The sequence below is a fragment of the Convolutriloba macropyga genome, chromosome 4 (assembly GCF_964194025.1).
Source record: "Convolutriloba macropyga chromosome 4, txConMacr16.3, whole genome shotgun sequence".
Classification (NCBI taxonomy): domain Eukaryota; kingdom Metazoa; phylum Xenacoelomorpha; order Acoela; family Convolutidae; genus Convolutriloba; species Convolutriloba macropyga.
In genome coordinates, this window is record NC_134471.1 from 60,884,785 (window position 1) to 60,907,409 (window position 22,625).

The 22,625-nt window shown below is 34.9% G+C and overlaps 1 protein-coding gene across 1 annotated transcript; it reads left to right on the plus strand.

Moving 5' to 3' along the window:
• Window positions 1–1,287: 1,287 nt before the first annotated feature.
• LOC142338582 (dynein light chain Tctex-type 5-B-like) lies at window positions 1,288–21,016 on the plus strand. The gene is made up of 5 exons (XM_075388388.1): window positions 1,288–1,395; window positions 5,797–6,018; window positions 12,354–12,493; window positions 17,757–17,897; window positions 20,677–21,016. Exons 1-5 carry the CDS (start codon window positions 1,329–1,331, stop codon window positions 20,719–20,721), a joined length of 615 nt encoding a protein of 204 aa, XP_075244503.1. The 5' UTR covers window positions 1,288–1,328; the 3' UTR covers window positions 20,722–21,016.
• The last annotated feature ends 1,609 nt before the right edge of the window (window positions 21,017–22,625 follow it).

Sequence of the window (22,625 nt, forward strand, 5' to 3'; positions counted from 1 at the left end):
GCCGCCGATTTTTTTTATAGCAAAGCCGCCGATTATTTATAGCGGTTTAATTCATTTGTCAAAATTTAGATTTCTCACTCATATTGATTAAACTTAAAACTTGAAAGTCTAATTTTTTGTCCTAAACTTAGTTTCCTATGGGACACTAAGTTTAGGACAAAAATGTTAGACCTTCACTTCTTCAAGTCTAAGTTCAATCTTTCAAACTAAGCTCGCCGCCTCGAAGTTTTTATGAGCGATGAATTTGTATTGTAGGTTCTCCAATAACACTATTTGATTTGTCCAATTCTGGTTTGTCATTTTTGCGTTGTCCCGATGAAGTCTTTCAGCCAAGTAGCTTGTCTAATTTTTGTGTCTTCTAAAACTGCTATCCCCATATTAGAGTACTGTTTGTCGAAGCATCGATTTATTAATGGATTTAAACGAGACGGAATGCCTGCGGAGAAGGAAACGAGACGGAAAATCAATTATAGTGGGTATCGAAAAGCAGTAGTCTGACGTACTTAATTTACAACCATACGTATTTTAATCAACACCTGTTGCGATAATAGCAGTTAAATAAACTGCCAGTGTAATAAATTTTAATGCCCGATCGACACTGGAAAACCACTTCAGCATTAGACTACGAGTTTATCACACTCTTTTATTGCCACTGTTACTAAGTAAACAGTGGCGATAAAAGAGTGGTAATAAACTTGTAGTCTAATGATGGAAACAGTTTGATAAACTTGTAGTCTAAAAAAACAAACATGATCGCAACAGGTGTTGATTGAAAAAATTACCACACGGTTGCTTCGCCTCGGAGTTTGATAACTTCTCGTTGGCGATAACAACCGTGTGGTAATAATATTCATTAGTCTCTGATTTCACTTTCACTCTATTATTGGATAGTGTTATTTGACAGTATTATTGGATAACATTGATCGATCGTATTGTGTTGTTACTGGACTCAAATAATATACATTCAGCATAGTGGAAAGTTGTTCGACTGAACAGAAGAATCGATAAATTAGGGGAAAAACTATTCTGTCTTAACCCCCAACCTGAAGTACAACATTAACCCCCAGCCTGCTCTCTCGAACTTTGATGAGAAGTTGGAAAAACATCGCAATGAAAAAATGAGTTTTTTACGTCGAAAAACTACAAGACTGACCCCTATTGACGTTCAATTATAATTTATATTTTATATGTGTATTTAGCACGTTATTATGCTTTAAATAGCACAGTGGGGTAGTTTTGGAGAGGACATGGACGTTTTTTTTAACAATTTTTCAGTTGGGGAGGGGAGGGGGCAGAATAGATCTCTTAGAACTTTCATTAGCTGAAGGATGATGAGAGTTGACGAAGAATTCTACGACAATCCCACCAACACTGCGTCTGAAAACCGAAACAGAGGTGACTTACTTTTTTTCCCAAATAAATCCTAGTCGGGAACAAAAGTTATTCGTGCAATATTTTGCCAGACTCTCGCCGAAGGAAAAGTAATCTTGCTAGATATTGCAAGACGGAGTTATTCTTGCAAAATCTTGCAATATTATTGCAGAAAAAAGTAATTTTGCAAGATATTGCAAGACGGAGTTATTCTTGCAAAATCTTGCAATATTACTGCAGAAAAAGTAATTTTGCAAGATATTGCAAGACGGAGTTATTCTTGCAAAATCTTGCAATATTATTGCAGAAAAAAATAAATTTGCAAGAACAAACTTTCAAGATTAACTTTTGTTTCCGAGGAGGGAACCAACACGTTGCGCTGTTTCCTAAACTTGCAGACTGCTTAAATTCGAATAATCCGAAAAAAAATCTATCTATAATAGTTACTTAAAATGCTATATAAAACCAATTTTGAAACCCCCACTGCAAATTACAATTACATTACAAATTAGGTTTTGTATAGTTTCTCTGAATTGTCCTTCCAATTATAGCCCAATAACTTAGTGGTAACAAAACATGTATATGGGAAAGACCCGACATGTGGCTCCCGCGATGAATTGAATAAAATCTCGGAAAATAACATTAAAACAATTCATTTTGCCTTCAAATTTGTCAATGTGATTTAAAACCAGTATAATTGAAAACAATGTCAAATAATACTCTAACAAATTCAAAAAGATAAAAGCTTAAATGTTTTCAAAAAATCTTATTAATTGTTTTTACTTCTGTAGACATTTTTCAAACAGATTATTTTCTCATGTTCTTTAACATTAACTTTAACAGAAAATAATCTTTTTTATCACGTTTTTTGCAATAACTGCAGAGCAAGTATTAGAAAGCTACATGCTTACATTTATTTTATCCTACGGTTTTTTGACATTTTGCTCACTACTGTTATCTTCCTTCGGAGCAGTCTCTAATAAATTTGGTATACAGTAAAAAAAGAGTAAGTAGACTGTCAAATACTGTTTGTACGAAGTGTTCCACTTGTTTTAGGAATCCTTGCATGATAAAAATATAAACAGCAAGCAAAAAGTGAAAAATTATATATTCCGAAAAAAAACATGTTGAAGACCAAACAGAAACACGCGCAAGAAGGTCGAATCTGATTATGAAATTCTGGATAAATTTTTTAATGGATGTTCAACCAAATTACGCCTAAGCATTTAGCAATACAGACCTTATACTATCTGCTTAAATTCTATCTTAATATTACTATCTGAAAAGATCTTATGAATAAGAGCATATCTTATCAGAACTTAAAGATAAAAAAACAAAACTCATAAGAGGTAAGATGTGCTTTATAAGATGTTATATGATTTGATCTGTTCTTAAAATAGTATATAAAATTTTCCAGGAAAATGTCTTCAAAAATATTACGAGAAATGTTTTGCCTCAGAGGATCTAACATGATTTGAACTATATGAAAGAATATTATACAAACTTAGTAGATTTTCATGATAGTTTGAAAAGTTTAGGAAATTACTTGATAAATGTCTGTTGTGAAAAGTTATTGTTGCAATTTTATCATTTTGATACACCGGAAAATTTCAAATCAATAACTACAGCTAAGATCCTGTTTTTGTAAAATATTATAGAAAATTTTTTTTTTAAAAAACATTTTCCATTGTTTTATGAGAACAATAAAAAAAATGAAAATATCTCCAATTTCGTTTAAATACTTTGTATGATCTTGCAATATTGGTGTAAGAAATATGAGTTTTTTACGATCCGACACAGTGCTGAAAATCTTAAAAAATGAGGCAAGAATAAAGTATAACTTAAATGTTTCTTATAAGATCTTCTAAGATTTTTCTGATAAATTGTAAGATTACCAAAGAATCTGATGAGACTTTAGATTTTGTAACGTATGCAACATTCAGTGACTAGTGACGTTCAAACTTTGCGAGGAAATCATTTCCCAATAAGATTTTCGAGCGTCAACTTGTTAAGCTATAAAAAAAAGAAAAAATGGGAAGTAACTGAAAATCTATTAATCTTTTTAATGTCTATTGAAATCAAGTAAAATCCAAAATTCAAGGAAATTTTCTGCCCTGCCTTCAAGCGCTTTTGTTGATGCTCTTCAGTTGCGATGATAATGTTTTATTCCTTAAGAAGCAAATTTTGTCGTCCAAAATAATAATGTAAATTCCTGTTATCCGAAGCTAATTTTTTGAATCTATATTAGCGAATCATTGAATTGCCAGTTGTATTGGTATATTTTTAATCGAGGAATATACAAATTAATAGTGTATTGATTTCACCAAGCTCTTCAATAGACCAGCAAACTTATTTCGCTTGTTTAAAATCCAAAGAATTTGTATTGAACTGATCCTCTGTTTTTTTTTTAAATTGCAACACGTGCTAGCCCACTTTTTAGATGACTTTGAGTTTTAACAACAAGATAAACATGTACAATCTTTAAGCTGACTTGAGCACTTTTTCATGCTTTTTGTTCTGAATTGAAAATTTTGAGCCAGGTTTAGTTCAATTTTTCATTGTTTTTTCCTTTTTTGGATTTCTGATAACTGGGGCTCATCTGACGTTGGGCGCATTGTGAATTTGTGAAAACAAGATTATGGGTTATATTATTACACAAAAAATGACGAATTAAGTGCAAAAAAATTGTAATTTACCTTTTCCTTAGTTTTATTGGATTTTTTTTTTCAGTCTTTCCATTTTGCAGCCTTCTGAACCATATTTGCTAATTTCATTTTAATTTAAACAGTATTTTGACAATTTTATCCTTGTTCGCCTTTTTTGTGTCCGAAAACAAAACCGGGTGGCGCATAGGTTAATTTTTGGAAATATTAGCAAAAAGATCTTTTTCGTTTGTAACCCCAGATTATTAAGTGCAAATCATTTGCGCCCCCAAGTGTACATGCCATATTTCAACATCTAACAAGGATGTACTTTGTTCTTGCCCGGGATCTATAACCGAGAAAAGCATAACGTACACGGGGAGCATAGCGTACAGGGGGGGGGAGACAAACGCAAAAGATCCTATAAAAGTTACAAATTATCAAGCAAGAGTTCTGCTTGTTTTTTGGCTTTTTTCATGTTTTCCTTGTTCAAATTGTAAAAAAATACCCTTTAGAGCTTGCTAGTGGGTTTTTGCGTGGCAATACAGTGTAATTTTGAATTTAATTACAGCCAGCAACTTTTTAGTATCATTTGCTAACTTCAATTTTTTGCAGTTTTGTTGTTTTTGCTTTTCTCTGCGTTTCCCAGGTTGAGGTCGCGCTCGAAATCGCCTCTGATCAGACCGTCCCAGACAAGTGGGACCTCTGATCAGACCGTCCCAGACCGAAGTAACCTCTGATCAGACGAGAATGCGCTCGAAGATCATTGTGCGCTCGAAGTGCGCTCGAAGCCGCCTCTGATCAGGCGAGTTCCAGACCGAAGTGACCCCTGATCAGACAAGTTCCAGACCATTGTCCAGACGAGTTCCAGACCATTGTCCAGACTAAAGTGCGTTCGAAATAGTCTGATCAGAGAAGGATTTTAAACATGAACAAATCTCTCAATATCGTTATAATATATTCATTTCATCTATCATTTTATCAATCTTATATTCAACTAACAAAAAACCAATCCTGAAATTATTGTTAATGAAAGTAAATCGAAAAAAAAATGATCAAAAAAAATACTGAGTATGCCATTTTTTTATGCTTTTAACTGAAAAAATAAACTTAGACAGCTCTGCATAAAAACGTCTTGATCTACTTTGATTCAAAGTCTTTTCTTGAGGGGACCGGCAGTTGTTAGCTGGACCCCTTGGTTCTGATCAATCCCATCAGAGTTTCAGATGAAGTTCCGATCAGAATGCTGTTTTATTATGTTTGAATCGGCCTCTGATCAGACTTGTGTGCGCCTGAAACTGTCTCTGATCAGACCGTCCCAGACCAAAGTGACCTCTGATCAGACCGTCCCAGAACAAAGTGGCCTCTGATCAGGCAAGTTCCAGACCATTGTCCAGACAAAAGTGCGCTCGAAGCCTTTTCCAGACCATGTAATTCGAACGCACCGGGAACATGTGTGCGCTCGAAACTCGTCTGATCAGGGGTCACTTCGGTCTGGCCACCTCGACCTGGGTTCTCTTAAATGTAAAAGCCGTAAAAATTGTTAAGATCTTAACAACAAGGCTTCCAAAATGTTAAAAACAAGGTATCTAGAATTTAATAGCTATTTTGTCCTTTAATTTGTTTGTGTGCCAAACTAAGCCAGTGATTTTTGCTTTTTCATTGAATTCTAAAATTTGATCATTTTTAAAACTTGATCTGTCAGTTTCATTATTTTTTTATGATTTTGAACTTCTGATTTTGAAAAATCTTAATAGTATGCTTGTTGTTAATGTGCATTTAGGAGCTCGCAATAACGATGCTAATGAAGATGAAGGAGAGGAAGGAAGAGGTAGTAATGGGAATGTGGGGGAAGGTGACAGAAGGGACGATGAAGAAGGTCGAATGAGAGCAGAACAACAAACCCAACAGCAGCAGCAGCAGCCCAACTACCAAATAGAACCCCGTGCATCGGAACAGTTCCCAAGAGCACGTATGCAGTCTATGCTGGAACGAACTCTAACTGGTAACGATTACATATACACTTAAAACAGTCACGTGCATGTTTAAAAATGCCAGAAGTTAAAATGGCAGAAGTTGCTACATAGCCAGAAGTTGACTCCCGTTGACTTTCGTCATTTTGAAACGTGCGCGTTTCGTGTTTTAAGCATAGTTACGTGACTCTGTAGAATTCACTTCGAAATTCTGGCTTAATATCTCGAACCACTTCGCGGTTCTCGACAAACGCCAAAATTTCTCAGTGAATTCAAGCAGAGTCACGTAACTTATACAAAATTACCATTAAAATTTTCTTTTGAACTGCATTAGAATAGACAAAAATTTTCAAAATTGAACATTTTAGAATAATGTTCTCTCATTTTTTTTCTAAATAAGAGGTTATTTTTGATATACACACCGACTTGATCAATTTTTTCAATTTTTCGACAATTCAACAAAAATTTCCAAAATCGACGATTTTCAAAATTGACGTTTGTTGGGGGTTAATGGTGACCACTCTTACAGAAATTCAAACTCAAGGGTTTGATAGTTTGGGCCTAAATTATAGTCTCTATCAATTTGCGACATCAAAAGTAAGTTGTATGGTTTCTGGAGGAGTTTTGCGGTCTTTTTTTAAATTAAGAGCATCCACAACATACACTATGCCATGACACTCAGAGCCGTACTGGTCTCACAGTAACTGCAGCTCATCATGACCACCCACGTCCATTTGAGTCTCTGTACTTGACTTTGTTAAAAATATCCTATTCTCAGTGATAAAATATTCCTCCCTGATCTCGTCTCGTGTCTGCATATTCATCAGTTTGGTTTGGTTAAGATTCTGGGCTACATTCTCTGCGCAGAGCATGTTTTGCATCAAGTGAAACCTAGCCTGCTGCAATTTCACCCCCTTTTCCCGATCTATTTATACCAGGTCCAGTCGGCCGGCAAAAGACTCAATGATCTGTATCTAAGGAGACGAGAAAACACTGTCGCTTTATAGAAAAATGGAAACCATTTCAACTTCATTGATCTTTCTTCACCAGCCGACTCAGTTAATCAGCGGCTTTCTGTGGGTAGAGAATATCTATTCTTCTGTGGATTTGAATAACATTCAGTTGACTTTACTACACAGCGAAGAGAAGGTAGTCTGAAGTGTAATACAACAAATGAATAGTTATTTGCTAAATACTTCTTTTTGATAAGTTTATCGGAACAAAAAGGCTTAATGAAAAGTGTTTGAAAAAAAGAACATTGTTAATTTCCTCTGGTACACATAAGTATAAAAAGCAAATGGTAAAAGAGGCAATGTAAAGTTAAGAATATAACATTATGTAAAATTATAAAATCATTAAATTACTTAACTAAAAATTTGACCTTACATTATTAAAAAATGGCCTAAAATGCGAGCATAAAATGTTTTCACAATTTTATATGTACATCATGAAGATGTAAAAAAATTTCCAAAAAAATTCTTTCAGTTCTTTTTTAAGGAAGCTTCCGATGTTGTTTTCAGTCTAATATTAGAAGGCAGACTATTATAAATTGGAATGGCTTGTGCAATAAAAGAATCAGTTAAAAATTTATTGTGCTTTCTGATATCGAACGTTACTTTTTTTGACCTGTCATGTTGTTTTATTCTCATGGTAGAGAGAGGTTCAATTTTATATGCTGGAAGATCGTTGCTGAGTAAGCGAAAAAATTATTTTGAGCAAGGGTATTTCAAGAGAAAAAAAACTGGTAGTATTTTATAGCGAAGTTTGAGATCTGTAGACCGATCGTATTTTCTCCTATTAAAAATGGATTTTATTCCCCAATTCAGTTGTTTTTCTAAAGATGTGAGTAATGACTTTTGCAACCTTATCAGAATTAGAGCGGAATAATTTAGATGACTTATTACTATTGCATTAAGTAATAAGACTTTCGTTTTCTCTGGTTAACTTTTACTTAGTGTATTCAAAACTTTTATTCCACAAGCCATTCTCTAAAGAATCTTTTTCACTTCTCCATCAAATTTTAGTTTGCTATCAATAATCAAGCCAAGATACTTCACACTATTGGATTCTGCTATTCTTTCATTGTCGACATTCAAAACAGTATTTGTTAACCTCTTCCTTGTGCTGAACACAATATATTCTGTTTTTTGTTTGTTCATTACTCACTGGGACTTTGCAAAAAAGTCAATAATTTTTGAGATGTTATGTTCAAGTTTTGTTTTTGACGATATTTCATCAGTGTCCGATGTAAAAAGAAAAGTGTCGTCTGCGTACTGGACGACGGTGCAATCCTTTTTTACAATCTTTGCTAAATCGTTGACGTAATTGTTAAATAATAGAGGTCCTAAAATAGTACCTTGTGGAACTCCTCTTTTCAAATTTATCCAATCTGATTCAATTCTATTCAGAACAACTCTTTGCGTTCTTTCACTCAAATAATTCCCTATTAAATTGGTATCATGTTAGTCAAAACGTATATTTTCAAGTCTCCGTAACAGTATTTTGTGGTTTATAGAATCAAAAGCCTTTGAAAGATCTAAAAACGCCTCTGTAACATTTTTTTTCTTGTTGAGTTCTAATCTTATTTGTTTTGTCGATTTCAGGATAGCATCAATTGTTGAAATTTGTTTTCTATAACCAAATTGACTAGCAGACAATAAATGCTCCCTTTCTAGGAAACTTGTGATTTGTGAACTGAACGCCTTTTCAAAATTTTTGACAAAGCAGAAGTGACAGAAATAGGTCTATAAATTAGTGGGTCTTCGGGATTCACTTTTTTGAAGAGTGGAGTTACACAAGCCTTTTTAAGACCTTCTGGAAATTTTCCTTCTGTAATGAACTGATTAATGAGATAACATAGTGATTCCGCTAGCGCTGCTTTAGCATCTTTTATTGCCCAGGCTGGTGTTTTTGAAGGACCGACTGGTTTACTTGTATTCAATGAATCTATGAGCACATTTGTTTCCTTGGTTGTTATATATCGGAACTTGAAACACTTTCTCGGAGCAGTTTTAGGAATGTTGTTTGTTTGTTGCAAGCCAATGAACTCTCCTAGAGTGGAAAATCTGTAATTTAGAAGATTTGCAATTTCCATGGGCTTTGTTATCTTATCACCAAAACTGTTTAATAAAGATTGAATTCTTGCTTGAGTCTTTTCTTTTTTACGAAGATCTTGAATGAATTTCCATCTGGTTTTTTCACTGTTTAACTCCATAAAACCTGAAAGAAGTTGTTTTTCTTTTTGACGAATTAAATCGTTTTTAGTTTCATCATCGCTAATTCTTGAAAACTGTCTTTTTGTTTCCTCACATAGCCATTTTTCTTGAAGCAAAAATTTTGGTTTATCTGTTCTAATATAACAGGCTTTAATTGGAGCATGTAGTGCTAATGCTCTTTCAATAATTCTTTGAAATTCTAATCACATCATATCTCCTGTCACTGCACCGTAAAAGTGTCTCCAGTCTGAATTTTCAATAAAATTTTAGAATGCTATGGCTGAATAGGTTTTTTTTGTCAAAAAATTTTTTCTTTGTTGTTTTTAATTTTTAAGTTTAGTCTCCAGCAAGTATGACAGATTTTCCTTCAGCCACAGCAAGATCAATTCTCAGGACCAATTTTTCCAAGAACATCTTTACAATTTTTTTTAGGGACAGTTTGATAAATTCAAAACGCATTTCTTTTTTTGTATCCCACAAACTTTCAAAATTTGTATCCGGAAAGCAGTTGAGATCATCGCGGAGACGAGGTTTCAATATTTTTGGAATGTACATGATAATACCACCACCTTTTTTTTGTTGTTTGGATGCGATCTTTTCGAAAACAGTCAAAGTTTTGCTTATCTACATGCCAAAATTCTTCCGCAAGGTTTTGTGACAACCATGTTTCACTAAACGCATATATGCAGTTGTAACCAATGTCCTGAATGAGTTCTTTCCACAGCAGATGTTGTCCTGCTAAACTTCTGGCGTTTTGATGTAGAATTTTTATTCTGGAATCAAATAATTTTAACTTTTTCATCATAAGTGCATATGGCAAAACTGGTCCAGGGTTTATTTCGATATCACCACTTTTTAGTAGAAGGTACCATATAACAACCAAGAAAAATGAAAGGTTGAATTTGGATGTTAAAGCACATTGTTTGCTGTTACAGCTTCCTCTGAATGAAGGTATCCGAGATGCACAAAGAAAACTGTAAAAAAAATGTCTGAAATACTATCGGAGGATATGAGTAGTACACATAGTATAACTATGAGTCGAATACCTGCCATTTTTGGCTATATCTGATTATAAATCATTACACGTTGCAAAATAGCTTAAAAACAAAAGAAACTGCAGCTTAAATCCATTTGTATAACGATATGTTTGCCTCCATGGTTTGTAAGTGTTAGCCCTACTCACGTGTGCACTTTGAGAATATTGCGAAGACTGTAAACGAACAAGATTACAAGAAGTTAAAAGAAAATGTCTTAAAACTGCATTTTTAATGAACGGAATACCCTGCTGAAAATAAAATGTATATCATCGTAAAAGAGAGCGTTGTAATTTTCCATTTGACTAAACGTGTTGCAGACAGGAAGTATTTTAATTTTTTCAGTGTTTTCTTGTGTAATATACTCTCGCAGCTTTTCATTGAAATCGTAAATTTTGTTGTTTATCTGTTCGTTTTTCGGCAACTTTTTTAAGGGAGGTACTTCCATCAATACCAATGTTTCTGGGCTGAACTTTCCTTTTATTGCAGAGACAAGATCTTTGTAATCTGAGAATAATGTTTCTAAATGATCACTTTTTTGTTTTAGAATAGCATTGGTCCCATCCTGTAAAATGACTGTTTTCATATTTTTTTTATCGTAACCTTGTAATAATTGCAGTTTTTCCTTTGTCGTCGAGCCTGGGTAAGCATGTATACTGCAGTCCTGAGGAAATGTCCGATCTCTTGCCAGGTGTTTGATGATACTACTACCAATTAAAAAATTTTCTGTTTTCTCCTCGATCTTTAATGTTTCAAACTTTCGAATAAAAACGGCATTTTTTGCACTCGTGTTAATCGTTGGTGTTATTATAGCTGAAGTAGTTGTTACCTGTGCCGATTTTTTAAGGAATTCACTCACGGTTACCACATGCTCGGCGATGAGACTGTCCTTCTCTTCTAATTTTTGATAAAGTTAGCAATAAATTTTATAAAGATCTGCTTTCGAATAACTATTAAACTTTTCTGCAGTCATCATCATGATTGGAATATATTACAGGAGGATAAAATACAGGAGTAATTTACAATTCTTGATATTTACAATTAGAACTTTGTTACAGAATCTGCTGCTTAAAAAGAACTATTGCGCTAACGTTTAAAACTAGCAATGCATAAGAAAGTGCTTCAAACGTTTAAAAAATGAAGGTCAAGAAGCAACTGTACAGAATGAAAGAATTGTTTGTTGTTTGAATTGTTTGAAAGCCGGCAGCGGCTCCAAATGTCTCTGCTAAAATGCTGTAGACCGATAGTTTCCGGAGTTTAATCTTTTTCTGTCAATAGGTTGTAATCCACACAAAAAACAACGTTATAAAGCCACGGACAAGCATTGGTACGATCATCGCAACAAATGTCTGGACGGCAAAGTCTTTTATGATGTTCATTTGTCCAGTATTTTGTAAGATCGCGAATCAGTTCAATGCCGGTCACCTTTTTGTACCGAGGAATCCAAAAACCCGAAAATTATAGAGCCGAATCTTGTCTTATTTTATAGGTTTTATGATTAGAGTTACTTAAAATTATGCTAAACGAAATTTTTCCGATCAGTCTGCGTATAATAGAAGCAATTCTACACGCAATTGAGTGCATAAAGCTGCAATGATGCTAAATTTTTCCACGTCTTTGCTGCGAATAACATTTTTTGAAGAGTTTATTTTTGCAATTCTTTTGATGACACGCAAAATAAAGTTTAGGTCCGCAGACTGTAATATTTTTAAAACACATTTACCGCATTCACTGCAAATGCAAATTCACAGCACGTGAATTTTTAAACGATTAATTTGCCTTTAAATTAGCAGTAACTTTCAAAAAAAATGGAGGTGAATTATTGTTAAACATTTTTTGCCGGTTGAGTGCAGTTCTCACATTCAAAACTGATCAATAGAGTCACCTTTCAACCACCCCGGTTGATTCTGCCACCTCGGTTGTTTTTGTGACCACCTCGAGTTGCCAATTCTCCTTGTGACCTGAGTTGCCAAAAATAGAACGTGCGCCTGGGGGGTGTAAAATTTACATGTCCACTGAACGCGGGGGGTGGGGGGGGGGGGTTTGGCAAAACAGAATATAACCCAAATTTATTGTCAGGGTAGATGGGGGTATTTAATAGAAGTATACGTACTTTAGGTCGACTGGAAGGTGAAGTTTATGATGGGGAGAGGGCACCCCAGTTGACTAAAGAGATAGTAGAACTTATTCACAGGAAAGTGATCGACACAATGCACTTCTTCATCTCAGAAGAAGAGGATCCTCATCACAACCCACGGGTACTGTTCACATTTATTGTTCATTACGGCATCCAGGGTTAAGTGCGCGACACAAGGCCCCTCATCAGACCTGTTTAAGATGTCGACAGGGGATACTGTGTGACCTAAGAGCATAGTCTAAACAAAATGACAAAATGGACAACTGCTTTTAACGTTACCGTGACCTCACCGCTCCATTCAACAACAATTTTTAATGTGGCAGAGAAGGCAGGGTGGCGCTTGAAATAGCTGAGGAGCAAAAGTACAATGTTCATAACGCTAAGTGCGATGCACCAAGCATTACTTTTGTACTACTCGCTTTAGTAACTTTTGGGGGTCCGTCATTGATCCTGAAAAAACTCTCAAGATAGGGGCCGTATTATCTGACAGTCAAAATTGCTTTTCGGAGAGACTATCAGTAATCTACAATAGTAACCTACAATCACTGTCGACAGTTATAATCAAGGAATCTGCCTCAATGATGTTGGCTCCATCAATTTGACCACATTTTGATACGAGTCCATAATTGGAGGGATCCAAATTGGTCCTCTTTAGGTGAACTATTGAAACGCCTGCATCAAACGGGAGCCTTTTTAATGTGGTGACTGATTTTCAGTAACCGTAATTTTTAAATCACCCACTGTATGTGAAGGGAATTGAAAAAGTGCTGCTGAGTTAGAGAGGAAAGTTTATGAAAGAACAAGTTCTGCGACAAGATTTAAATTTTTGGTTCGACAAAGATCTTTATTTGAAGACTGAAAACTGAAAAACAATTTGTGATAACTGCGCAAATAAGGATAAGTCACTTCCTTACAGTCTGGAAAAAATATTAGTGTACTCGTATCTATTATTATCAGGGTCGCCCGGGTTTAGGTGCGCGAATCAAGAACCTTATGATCAGACCCACTTGAGTCGCGTACAGTGAAGGGTGGTGGGGGTCTAATGCAATCTGAGAACATAGTCTGGACAAAATTTTGTACCTTGCGTTTGCTCAGACAGACACGTGTTTTAAGACTACATCATCTGATGATTCGTACTAATGACATTGATGATGAGAAGTTTTTGGAAACGAATACAGTAAACTTATAACCAAATGGTTAAATATATTTGACACTAAATTTTTAGCTTTTCATTAATTTAAAAAAAAATGCGTGAATGAATCCAAAATTTTTTCTCGATTTTTAAGCAGTGCAAAATTATGTTTTTCAAATTGGACTAACCCAGCAGTAAAAAACCCTTAATTCAAGCAGTTTCAATGCAAATTTCAAATACCCTCGTAATATATAGGGCAAGTAATCAAAGGCATGAAAAGATTTCTTCATCAATTGACAACTATTGATAAAATTTTCAAGTGAGATTTGTAATTAATTTAAACGACAACAGAAAAAGGCAGACCCAAGTTGGGCTCCGTTTACAGCTTTAAGGGGTATAGAGTTAGCGCTATTTATTTCTGCGTCAAAAGTAGACTTACCTAGTTCTCTCTTTGTAGCCGACTCTAGAAAACACTGATGGTTAACTTCAATTATTACAGTGGTAATATAATACAGCACCGGATTCAGTAGTATACACACAGTGAATCTAGCTTATAGACAGACTGGAGGAAAGTGTTCTTGAATTATCTAAAAAAAGGATAGTGTCTTCTCAGTCTGCGATTTGTGGAGAATGTTGGAGATTACACATTCTGTATTTTGGTGTGCTACAAGAAAAATGCTGAAGTTTGGCAAATTCCCTTTACTTTGTTGGTTCTTGGTGATCAATTTTCCCAGAGTCTATGAAAACACAGTCCAAACAAAAGTTTTGGTGCCAATTCATAGGACACAGAGAGAAAAACCATAAATTCCAGGAATCTTCCCTATTATAGCTCCCCCTCACTTTGGTATATTTACCACGTCTGCAGGTGGGCGCTATACGTTATATGTGCACTTAGAGCGGGATGGGGAATAATGGGAAAGAACCAATTCAGAGTTTAAAAACATCCTCAACATTCGAACTCAATTTAGCTGTGATTCACAGTATAACTTGCGGGTCCGTGCGTTCTAGCCAATGCCATAAGATGGGTATTTTCCGTCTATTCCCATCGTCGTATTTTGGTCTGGTCTATTGTGCCCATGCCCATGTTTCGGTCTGTTTGGTCTTGTCCATAACGTGGAGAGCATTTTTGAGTCTTTCCCATTATCCCATTATAGCCCCCCCTCCCCCAGCTTAGTGGTCACATAACGTATAGCCCCCCATCACGGTGGATATACCATAATGGGGCTATAAACTCTGGGGGGTATAATGGGAAAAATCCATTTTTTTCACTGTAATTTTAATGTTAGAAACAGTGTTTGAAGAAAAATTCGCTATTGCAATTGTTGTATTTTGTTCGATTTTTTGATCGGGTCTTTTTCTAAGAGGACTTCAATGTCCATTCCAAATTTTTTTTTTCATCATTTTGTTTTTGCGTTGAAAATTCTTTGAATTGTAAGTCAGGACTTGCTCTCTTAGATGTTTTTAAATGTATGGCTTACTTAAACTCAGCTTTTGATCATTCTTTCATGCAATTTTCGACTTGAATAAGTGCGTGACTTCGTGTTTCAGACTTATTGGAGCATGTTCTCGTTCATCCGAAGTTATTTTTTGGTTACATTAAAGATTTTTTAGGTCTCATTCTTTGGTTACATTTAAGATTTTTTAGGCCCCATTTTATGGTTACATTTAAGATTTTATAGGTCTCATTTTTTAGTTCTTTTTAGGTCTCATTTTTCTATAGTTGTTTTGAGACTGATAGTCTATGAAGCTATTGCATCTATTTCCTGGCTGTCTGCCAACTATTTTATTAACTTTCAATTACAATCATTTTTAGTTGCTCTCAAACGAAGTTTGTGGAATTAAATTAGTCCTGTCGGTCTTTTTATGCGATTTTTCGCTTGACCGATTATTCGTCTCACGCTTTTGCCTTTTCGTCCTCAAAAACGGGAAAAAAGGTAGCTAGCACCCAGCGGGCATTGAGTGCTCTTGGATCGTTTCAGCTCACTAGTCCCGAAGTATGCGAATCACAAAAACTTTTGGAGAATAATACTTATGGTGTGAAGGGCGGTTCTTAGAGGTTGAAGACCCCTCTGATATTGACACCCCACTATTGCCCCCGCGCGCTGTTACCCTAACCCCACTGTTGCCCCAGCCCCCACCCCCATATCAGCCCTGGGTGCACCCCCCCCCCCCCCCCCCCCCCCCACCGTCTCTAGCTACTGATGAACAACCGCTCGTTAAAACCCGAAAATTTATAATAATATGCAATTTTTTTCAAGCTTTTTGAAAATTTTTGACATTTTTTGATTTTCATCAACTCTAGGTGTCAGGGAAAATGTTTTAATAATAGGTTACTGAATAGTTTTCAGTGGTAATGGAAGGATTTCAACATTTTAACATCACAACTTTTAGCATTTTTTTTTGACAAAACATGCAACTTTATTCAAATTTTTTGACATTTTTTTAAATCAAGTCTTTCTAGACCCACGGGCCAGAAAACATCCTAAGAGGTTTTATAATGAGTTATTGACAAAATTTTATTGGCCATGGAATAGTTTTTCAAATTTTTTATGTCACAAATTTAAGAAATTTTTTGATAAAACTTGCCCTTTTAAGGTTTTTTTCAATGTCATAGTAGTTTTTTACGTTTTTTAGCCTCAGGAGCCAAGGAACCTCCTCTCGGGTGTGAAAATAGGCTTCTGTATAATTTCGAGATGTAATGGAATGTCTTGCAAGATTTTAACATCACGAATTTTAACTTATTTTGACAAATTTTGCCATTTTATTCAATTTTTTGACATTTATAGTCATTATTTAAATTTTCTAATTATCAACTTAATAAGTTACTGGGAAATTCTTGATGATCATGGATCAATTTTGAACTTTTTATTATCACAAGTTCTAGCAATTTTTTTAAATAAACTTTCAATTTTTTTAAGTTTTTTAAAATTTTTGTCATTTTTTTTTTTTAGATTTCTCTAGCCTCAAGAGCCACAAAACCTCCTTTTGGGTTCGTTAATATGTTACTGCATAGTTTATAGATGTAATCGAAGTTTTTCAAGATTTTAATCTCACAGGTTTAGGCAAAATCGTTAAAATATTTGCAATTTATTCGTCTTTTTGAATTTTTTCTGGCACCAGGGGCCCTGAGACCTCCTCTATGGTTCAAAAACAAGCTGCTGCATAGTTTCTAGATTTAATGGGATAGTGATCATTATTTTTTATAACTTCAGTTTTATTAATTTTTGAATAAAATTTAATATTTTTGCCAAATTTCCATCATGTTCCAAGTTAGCAAGTGAAACTACTTCAGTTTTTGATATTTAAGAGCCAGTGAAACTACTTCAGGCTCAAAATAGGGAGACTGGATAGCCTCTTGAGATAATGAAATAGCTCTTAGATAATAATATTATGACTTTTTGCAAGAATTTTTAAAATTTGCAATTGTTTACAAAATGTTTTTTGTCTTTTTCTGAGTTTAACGACCATTACTGGCCTACGAATTTTCTTAAGTCTGGGGATGGGTTACTTGACAGAACTTTCGAGACCAAAAATGGTTTCGAATTTTTTTTACTTCGAAGTTGAAAACCTTTTTTTTAGTTTTTTTTTCTATATGATTTATTTACTAACAAGGCTATGAAACTAGAAGTTGCAGATTCGAATCTGGCGGTTAAGGTTTCTGTCCTTCTCTTTCTCGTTCACGTTTTATCTCTCTAGCTCTCTCTCTCTCTCTCTCTCTCTCTCTCTCTCTCTCTTTATTGATGCCGCACTTCAGCTGCTGTTTTGTGGCGTTATGTCATTATCTCTGGTCCTCGTTAACAATGAGTTATTGTGGAAATGTTTTTATCACACATGACTTAACAGACCTTTTTTAGGAAATCATTGTTAATTGCTCTCAAAAGCAATTTGTAGCAAGTATAATAATCCTGTTTGTCTCTTTTATGCAATTTTTCGCTTGGCCAATTTTTCGTCAGACCCATTCAGCCCACTAGTATTCAAGTATACGATTAACAGAAACTGTTTTGGAGACTTACATTTATGGTGTGAAGGGCGGTTCCTAGAAATTGATTGCACACCCCATCCACCCACCACCCCCACATCAGTCCATCCAATGCAGTTTTGCACCCCCGCTGCGCTCACGTCACGCCTCTTCAAATAATCTAAATCTAGCCTCACTAAACCGTGGCTAGCTACTGACGAAGCCTACCGCTCGCCGGTCGTTTGAGAGCAATTCGCCCGACGTTAGTCGATTATGTTTTGTCTGTTGTTTTAGAAGCAGCCAGTAGCCAACAGGTACCGTCTGATTTCCCACGTTCACCTGGGCCAGAACTGTAATCAAGGGGTAGCCGGGTGCACCAGAACCCTGTGTGACCCCAGATGGGACATGCTGGTACACCATTCTTACTCTAATCAGGCTACAGTCAACTCACTTTTAACAAAAATTTAACTATTTTATAAAGCCTTGTAGAGAACGGTTTCCATTTCTTTATAACAAAATTGTTGCTTCCATTAGCATTTGTGAAACCTTGGTTTTAGGCTGATAAATGGTTTGCCTGCCCTAATAAGGAGACAATTTTCTAATACTGTTATGAAGTTCTGAAGGGGCAAAATCAACCAGGGGGTTAAATTTAAGTTTTCGCGATTAGAGAGCTTATAGGGGTCAGCTAGCATCCAAATCTTTATCACAATTCCGGATAAAAACTGGCTGTTCGTCTACTTATAGAATTATTTAAATTTTCTCCCCAATTATACTCTCTGGCTGCTATAACACTCCACTTAATGTTATCGAACTATACAGCAAATAAAATAAATACGAGCAAATGACAGCGTTTTTGCAGAAAATAAATGAAGGAAATAATTCAACAATTAAAGTACAGATTTTCTACCAGTTCCGATATTTTGTTCACGCCAACCACCGTGTCAATTAAACTTCTCTATTTATCGAGTCGTGTTACAGGTAACACTCTCAAGCAACTTCAAGTTTTTTAGCTTTTTTGTATCAACCCAGTGATCTGAAATTTGATACACCTTGAATAGAAACATACTAAATCTTGGTAAATATTGCAAAAATCTTGACAGGGTACTTGCCATGAAAATATCAAGATTTTTCCGAACTTGTAAGATCTTTGCATGGGCATCGAGAAACATGATCTTGGCAAGATAACCAAGATAGATTAACCATGACATATGGCAAGATATACCAAGTCGTGAAAATAAAAAAGCACCTTCAAGCCACAAGATTTAGCACGAATTCATATGATTAAGCACGAACTATCAAGGCTTATCAAGAATTATCAAGTATTATCAAGAATTGTTGAAAACTTCAGTGAGTTAGTCCCGTTAGTTTATTAACCAACAATTGAGTCTATTTTTTTCAAATATAATGAAATTTTTGAGTGGGTGGAAGCTCGCATAGTACACGCCTTATACAGGACCGCCACCGGGAAGCCATCCACTAAGGTTCCATAAAAAACCTAATAAAATCTAAAAGAATAATCAAAATCACAGTCAAAAGCTACAAAGATAAAATTTCGAATCTCTTTTGAGGAAGAACTAAGCTTTTGTAGCAAGTACAGTACAACAAAACACACAAAAATGACAACTTTTTTCAATAAAAAACTAGAAAATATCAAACAAGATAGTGTTAATTGCCAATTATTACTTCCACTAACATACATTTAGTTTAGCCCCAATCACCTCATTAACATCGCACAGTTATGATTTGGGTCTGAAGGTGTCAGGACAATTCACCCAATGCCATTATACCCAATGCCAAAATACCCAATGCACTTTGATATTTTCGTTCAATAATCCGACAACAAATTAGCAGTCGCTATTACCCGTATGTTTTAACATACTTAATGGCCATGGCCATGCCTCAGCGGCCCGTGGGACTTGATATGAAACTATCACAACCGAAGATGGGATTAAATTATGCGCTTGTTAAATCATACGTGTAAAAGCTATTTTCTGCTAATTAGTGCTCGGATTATGGAACGAAAATATCAATGTGAATTGGGTACAATGGCATTGGGTATTTTGGCAGTGGGTATAATGGCATTGGGTAAATTGTCATGTAACGGGGTCTGAAAAATGCTACCTGTTTAAATTCCATATTAGATTTTTTATTTAATTTTAAAGATTCACAAAATTACCGTAAATTACTTTCGTTTTTTAGATCAAAATGCAAAATTCGACTACAGATTCGCCCACTATACCAAATTTTACATAAGCGTTAATCTTCTAAATACCTTATTTTGTTTTGTGTTTACTATTTGACTTGGAGAGTTTTGAAGCTCAGTTGAAAAAACTCAATTTTGTAACAAAAACGCCAATTAACTTTTAGCTGATGGGAAATTTAATCCCACTAAAATTCTTCAAAAACTTAACAAAAACTATTTCAAAATTTCTGTTTGATGAACTCAGTGCTACTTTTCCTCGAAAAATAATGAATAATGCTCATGGATAATGTTTGGTTTTCGAAACTGGTTGATTTTAAATAAAATGTTCACTGAAATATTTTTCATCAAATCATTCATCGCGGCTGTGTTCCTATATAGTGAAACTTCGATATTGTTAGCCCATATAATCTCAATTTTTCAACCTACCTCAGCAAATAGATTTTCGCTACGTCGGTCTTTCTTCTTTTTAATTTGCTTGGACTCCTCAATCACATATCAACACAATTTTTTCTCTGTTTGCTTGACACCACAGTTTTTTATTTTGTTTGCATAACAATTATGAAATCGATTAAATTCAATGTACCTGCACTGCTCAGGGCTGTTCTCAGTTTTTAAGTCCTCTGAATACCAAGACATCAATTAGAACTGTTTTGTGCCCTCCTTAGAGTTGAGCAACAAGGTGTTAGTCTCATAAAAAATAGGCAACGCCAAATTTTATCGGGTCACTAGTGCAGAGAACATTTCAATTTTAATTGTTAATGGCCTATCTAAAAATTCGGCCTGGTTTTTGTGGCGCGACCCAAGCAATTTTACAAAGTTTGCCTGCTTATAAACGGAGCGCTTTTCTCAAGCCCGTTTTTAGCAGGTGGGTTTACTTAAGTAAATTTCGGAACTGCTAAACAGTTTTTTCGAAACACTGACTTTAAAAACGTATTTGTGCCTGATTATGGATAAAACTCGAGTGAGTTGATTGATATTTGTTTGAAAATCAACCTATTTCTCTGTGTATAGTCTCTGATCTGTGTGGCTGTCATATTTGCAATTTACAAGACATAGAACTGAACAGAAAGAAAGAGACAGAGATTTCGCTAACTTAAAATTGACCGAATTCATAATCAAGGCATAAACATTCCAACTCACTGCTGAACCGATCAAAAGACGAAAATACTGAAGATCAACCTCTAGCAACTTAAAAACTATAAAGAACTTATCTAATCGCTGTTTAAAATTCTCATATACTGTTTTGAAACAGTCGTTCAGCACAATTTATGTAATCTCCGAAAGTTAATTGTGGTTCAATTTAAAGTGCAATTTTAGTTGTTCTGCCTTACTTTTAATTTTAATTCATGAAAAGTAAATTGAGTTTCGAATGGTATAATCTCTTGATCAGTGTTTTAGCTGGGTACATTGCAGTTTTTCTTATTTTTACTGAAAATGAAGCATAAGCAAGCTTTAAATTTTGACATATATCACATGATTTCAAAATTATACCTGACATTATCACGTATTCAGTTGTTTAATATGCTCTAGTTATTTAGAGCTTTAAAAAATTTTGAGACAGTGATGCACTGCAATTATGCGTTAACATCTTCTAGGTACGGTTATCTGCTAGTAGTTGTTGAGCAGTTCATGCATCAAGGTATATTCCTCTATTTTTTGTACTTACAGCCACTGAAAAATGAGGCAAGAATGGTGATATATGCTGTTAAATTGCATCAGACCAAAGGTGAATGAAGCGTGAATAGAAATCACAGCAAGTCACAATCCAAATTTGAGGCTGATTAACTGACGTTGCAAAATTCATTGCCTGAGAGAAATGTAAATAGCTCACTTTCATTGGGTTTATCTGTCACTTTCGACCTCGCAAAAACCTATCGAAGATTTGTATTTGAATCCTAATTTAGTGCCAAATTAAAAACACAATTTTCATCTTAAGCTTATCTGAAAACAACTCTTATCATTAATTCTATTTTCTTATTCTAATTGAACCATTGGAAATATTCTAATTCTAATTGACTATCATTCAAATCTTATCATTAATTGCTCTCAAACTAAGTTTGAAGCAATTGTTAGACTTATGTGTCTTTTCTATGCAAAATGCTTGACTCTCTGTACCACAACAGAACACAAAAATTTACGTTTCCTCCAAAAAACCCGAGGGCACTAAGTCTCTGCTTAACTTTAGTGCACTTAACTAGAGGTCAAATTTTAGAAATGCGCCAATTGAGATCTGCTGTCAATTTTTAAACTTTATCAGCACGGTTTGTGCAGTAGTCGGTAGGTGCGCAACAGCAGCTGCTCAAGATGAACTCCAGGGTGTGATGGCAGTTTTTAGTTTTGTATTTTCTGACAAATTTTGCGGTAACTTTACTTACGTTCACCAACTCAAACCTAACTATTACAAAATTTTAATTTGAAAAACAGACCCGATTTCACTTCATTTTACAATTTTGAAAAATACCCTAGCACGGAGAAATGCGCCCAATTCATATGCACTCAGGATTGTTCGATTTTCGCGAGATTATATTCACAATGTTTCGTGTACACTCACTTGGAAAGGAGCACCATAACAACCCCAACGGAACGTTGCTATAGATTGGCGAGGTAAAATAGTGCCAGAAAAAAATCTGATTCAATTCCGAATTCTTTTTTTTAGCATTTTGGATATTTCTAAACCTATTTTGTATTCAAAAATTAGCCATGGTCATTTGTCAACTCAGTGAAAATTATAATGGAGAACTCAATTAGGCAACTCCCCGCTTACTTTTTTCGTCTTCTTTACGGGTTCTATCGTAACCCAAAAGAATTGTTTAAACAAAAATAAATTTAATTAATCTGCAGTTTTATCTTGTTTTTAAAATTGAATGCTCTCATTGCTTTAATTATCTAAAAATTGCCATACCGATGGGATTCAACTTTGCGCTGTTAGAAACCTTGAACTGCTACATTTTTTGGATGCG